Raw genomic sequence first — 4,785 nt, 5'->3', positions numbered from 1 at the left:
AGGGACTTTTTGCTTAAATTGTCATTTTCCAGGTTCCAGTGCAGATGATGAATATGGAGGAAGATGTTGACGTCTATCATGACCTTGCAATTAACACATCAGTCCTCCACCTTCCCTTCAACAGCTCCTACTCCATGCTGCTGATGTTGCCTAATAATATGGCAGAACTGGAGACTGCCATTTGCCCAGGCCACGTCACCAAATGGCTGAAGTGGATGAAATCCAGGTTTGGGAGAAATCATCATATAACCATCCTTAAATTCTTGGTTTCTAATATGCATGATTTGACACTGAATAAGTTACTCAGCTTCATCCTGTCAGATCAATTATCACTGTCAGATCAATCACTGCATGTTTATCTATTTTCCAATTTTATAGGACGTATGACATATTTGTTCCAAAGTTCTCCATCAAGAATTCCTACAAGCTGAATGATGTGTTGAATCAAATGGGAATGACAGACATGTTTGGTGATCGTGCAGACCTGAGTGGCATATCAGAGGGGCAAAAACTGGCAGTGTCAGAGGTAAGGACAGCGAGCATGTCATTGCACGCACATTTCCTACCCAGTATTTCATCCACCTTTCATCTCACCCTGCCTGTATTGTGCTTCAGGTCGTGCACCAAGCTACCCTGGATGTGGATGAGGCCGGAGCCATCGCCACAGCTGCCACAGGCATCGGCATCGGCTGTCTGTCCCTCCAATACATCCCTGTCATGAGGTTCAATCGTCCATTTATGGTCATGATCGTTGACCGCATCACAGAAGAAACCCTCTTCATTGGCAAGATTACCAACCCAAACGAATGATGACAAAGATTTTTGTGTTGGCTCAAGCACAGCTGTTGCATCAGATATAAACACTTAAACATTTAGTCTGTGGTGTCTTCCTTTATGGCTGATTGTTTAGCAAACATTTTTACATGTCTACAAGAACATGCAATGATAGTGATATTAATAATAGTGGAGGTAACAGTAATGGCAACTGTAGTGCTCCTCCTGATTTTAAAATAGTAATGACAGTAATAATCATTAATTATAGTAAAATTAAGCAGGTGTAGCTTGTGTGCCTCAAGCCTTCACAGGCCTGTGTTATGCTTCTGTATCAAAAGTTGTCTATTTAAAGATCTATATGCTGGGTGGCAAATGTGGGGAGAGTGGACCCCAGCAAGTTTCCACTTGATGGGGGGGGGGGGGATCTTTCTCCCCTCTTCTGATTGTTTCAGAATCTTACATAATTATTATTCCAGTATCTCCCTTTTGGTTCCCCATATGCTTGGTCCAGTGGCAAGCCCCATTGTTTTCACATTAAAAGCTGTTACACTGTTACTATAGAAGATTATCTGGGGCTTTTAAGTGGAACAAATAACAAAATCTCATTCAAAAAGGTTTGAAGAGAGCAGGGATATAGCTTTGTAGATAACTGGTGTTTCTGGAGACAGTCATTGACACCCTCCACAAGAAGGGTAAGCCACAAAAGGTCATTGCTAAAGAAGCTGGCTGTTCAGAGTGCTGAAGCATATTTATAGAAAGTTGAGTGGAAGGAAAAAGTGTGGTAGAAAAAGGTGCACAAGCAACAGGGATAACCACATCCTTGAGAGGATTGTGAAGCGAAGGCCATTCAAGAATTTGGGGGAGATTCACAAGGAGTGGACTGAGGTTAGAGTCAGTGCAGGTGCGTCAGGACATGGGCTACAACTGTTGCATTACTTGTGTCAAGCCACTCCTGAACCAGAGACAATGTCAGAAGCGTCTTACCTGGGCTAAGGAGAAAAAGGACTGGACTGTTGCTCATTGGTCCAAAGTCCTCTCTTCAGATGAAAGTAAATTTTGCATTTCATTTGGAAATCAAAGTCCCAGAGTCTGGAGGAAAAATGCAGAGGCACAGAATCCAAGTTGCTTGAAGTCCAGTGTGAAGTTTCCAGTCAGTGATGATTTGGGGAGCCATGTCATCTACTGGTGTTGGTCCACTGTGTTTTATCAAGTCCAAAGTCAGGGCAGCCGTCTACCAGGACATTTTTAGAGCACTTCATGTTTCCTTCTGCTGACAAGCTTTATGGAGATGCTGATTTCATTTTCCAGCAGGACTTGGCACCTGCCCACACTGCCATAGGTAACAATACCTGGTTTAATGACCATGGTATCACTGTGCTTGATTGGCCAGCAAAATTGCCTGACCTGAAGCCCATAGAGAATCTATGGGGTATTGTCAAGAGGAAGATGAGAAACACCCGACCCAACAATGCAGACGAGCTGAAGTCCGCTATCAAAGACACCTGGGCTTCTATAACACCTCAGCAGTGCCACAGGCTGATCGCCTCCATGCCACGCCGCATTGACGCAGTAATTCATGCAAAAGGAGCCCCGACCAAGTATTGAGTGCATATACATGAACATACTTTTCGGTAGGCCAACATTTCTGTATTAAAAATCCTTGTTTTTTTTGTTTTTTTATATTGATGTTATGTAATATTCTAATTTTCTGAGATACTGAATTTTGGGTTTTCATTAGCTGTAAGCCATAATCATCAAAATTAAGAGAAATAAAGGCTTGAAATATTTCACTCTGTGTCATGAATCTATATAATATGAGTTTCACTTTTTGAATTGAATTACTGAAAAAAAAAAACTTTTCCATGATATTCTAATTTATTGAGATGCACCTGTATAGACAGGTGTTTACAGCAGGTTTGACACTTGGGACGTAGTGCTCAGCAGGTCGCAGGTGATTAGAGCCTGCTAGGGTTTTAAGAAGTGCGGTTTTGGAGTCCACTAGTCTAGAATCTAAGTTTAGGGAGGAAAATCTCCATAGTATAGACTATCCACCTGATAGCCACATTTATAATATTGAGACTGTCTTCCTCCCCCGCCGTACTACTCATAAGTTCTTTAAACATGCAAATCCACACATATTGGCCACCATTCCTTTAACCTGTGGCAATGAAGTGTTTCACAAAGCATCTGACACATTTCTCCAAAACAAAATCACTACTGTATCATCACAACGTCACATATTCAGGCCCTCTACATTTTTCCTTAGAAATAAGATAAAAAGATGTGTTATTCCTATTAAGGCTTTGTCTACCACAAGCCTCACTGACCAGCCAATTTGGCTTCCTGAACATTAGATCACTGTCCAGTAAAGCATTACTAATAAATGACTTGCTGGATATGATTGGTCTCTGTGAAACATGGCTTAAACCAAATGTTATCCTTCCTCTTATTTAGGCTTCCCCACCTGATGACCCTAATGCAAATGCTGCTCGAGCCACTAAGAAAGGTGGGGTGTGGCTTTAATCTATAAATCGGATTTCAGGTTAACAACTAAACGGGAAGTGACTTTTATCTCTTTTGAGGCTTTTGTACTGAAATCTTCTTCCTCAGCTAAGATTAACCAGGATGACAAACTACGACCATTTCATCTTGTGCTACTTTACAGACCGCTCGGCCCTTATTCACAGTTTCTGGAAGAATTTGGTGAATTTATCTCAAGTCTTGTCACTGACACCGACGACATTTTAATTATTGGTGACTTTAATATTCACTTGAATAAGGCCTGGGATCCTTTAAAGCCTTTTCAAGCAATTATTGAGACTTTTGGTTTCACCCAGTTTGTGGCTGAACCAACTCACTGCAGTGAGTAACACTCTGGACTTGATCCTATCCCGTGGAATAGAGGTATCTAGTTTGACTGTCTCTCCCGTCACTTCTGCAATCTCTGATCACTTTATCAAGTTTGAAGCAACACTAGCCTGTCCACACATTACTCTTGGATCTCTCTCTCTCTCTCTCTCTCTCTCTCTCTCTCTCTCCCTCTCTCTCTCTCAACAGGTGAGGACAATGAGGCTGATTAGGAGGTGTGGCAGAGTGGAGAGTGACACAGAGGCATAGCAGGCGAGGACGCGCTTCCATCAAACGCATAAAATGGGACATCTCCCTCTGCTGTGCTTCACTGTCTGTGGTTGATGAGACACACTGTGAGCAGTGGCCAGAAGGAGGTAAGTGGTTAAAAAGATTTACAGAGATTTAGAGACAATAATTATTTTTAGCAATGTGTTTTTTCCATATATAACATGTTTAACTGCTCCACCTACAGATGCGCACACACAGTTACACATGACTGTTTGTAATATTAGGAATTTAGACTTGAAGCCCCTGAACTTTGCTGGAAGTCTTATGTATTTCTGTACTTATGTTAATTAATCTCAACTAAACATGCAAGAATGAAACTGAGTGATTCATAATAACCCAAAACATTGGAACAAAAGAACCAGAAGAAGTTTCACATGAGGGAAGAGCTGGTTTGGGATGAACTGGGCAGAAGATGAAAGCAAAGCAACCTACAAGTGTAACACACTGCAACTTCTGTAACCGTGTTCAGACAAACTTTCTGAATGATGTTTCATTTCAATTGTGGAAAGAATCTAAATTGTTTTCTTCAATATTTTTTTTTTTTTTTTCCCCCCTATGTTTTAATTTCAGAAACACTGGGACATTGAATTATGTAAATCTAAATAGCATCTGGAAAAATGGACATGATGTAAAACTTTTGACTGGTAGTTCAAAGAACTCTGTTTGTGAAATGACAAACTCTTCTAACTGAAGAAAATAGCGTGTTCTTATAGGAACCAATAACTCATAGTAAGAAAAGTCCTTTTAAACCAACATATTACTTGTGTTGAGTATTTGCCCTAGCAAACATTGTGTAACCCAAATGAACAGTGCTTTTGACCCTTTCTCTTAGTTCACCATGATGCATGCAGCCCTGAGTATCTGGATCTTATC

The 4,785-nt window shown here is 41.0% G+C and overlaps 1 protein-coding gene across 2 annotated transcripts in view; it reads left to right on the top strand.

Annotated features, from left to right (window-relative positions):
* Window positions 1-4,785, top strand: part of LOC111645002 (serpin A3-5-like) — a 15,608-nt gene that overhangs the window by 10,446 nt on the left and 377 nt on the right. The window contains exons 5-7 of one of the 2 annotated variants that reach the window (XM_023394007.2): window positions 33-226; window positions 379-526; window positions 616-2,564. In XM_023394007.2, the coding sequence (XP_023249775.1) occupies window positions 33-226; window positions 379-526; window positions 616-810 (537 nt within the window). In that variant the 3' untranslated portion in view covers window positions 811-2,564. Of the gene's footprint in view, window positions 1-32; window positions 227-378; window positions 527-615; window positions 2,565-4,785 lie in introns of those variants that run through there. The other variant, XM_087170314.1, reaches the window with a different exon arrangement.

Source organism: Seriola lalandi, unplaced genomic scaffold (assembly GCF_002814215.2).
Source record: "Seriola lalandi dorsalis isolate HSWRI2012SDOR001 ecotype SW California unplaced genomic scaffold, Sedor1 jcf7180002054945, whole genome shotgun sequence".
Taxonomy (NCBI): Eukaryota; Metazoa; Chordata; class Actinopteri; order Carangiformes; family Carangidae; genus Seriola; species Seriola lalandi.
This window is presented reverse-complemented; position numbering and strand designations above follow the sequence as displayed.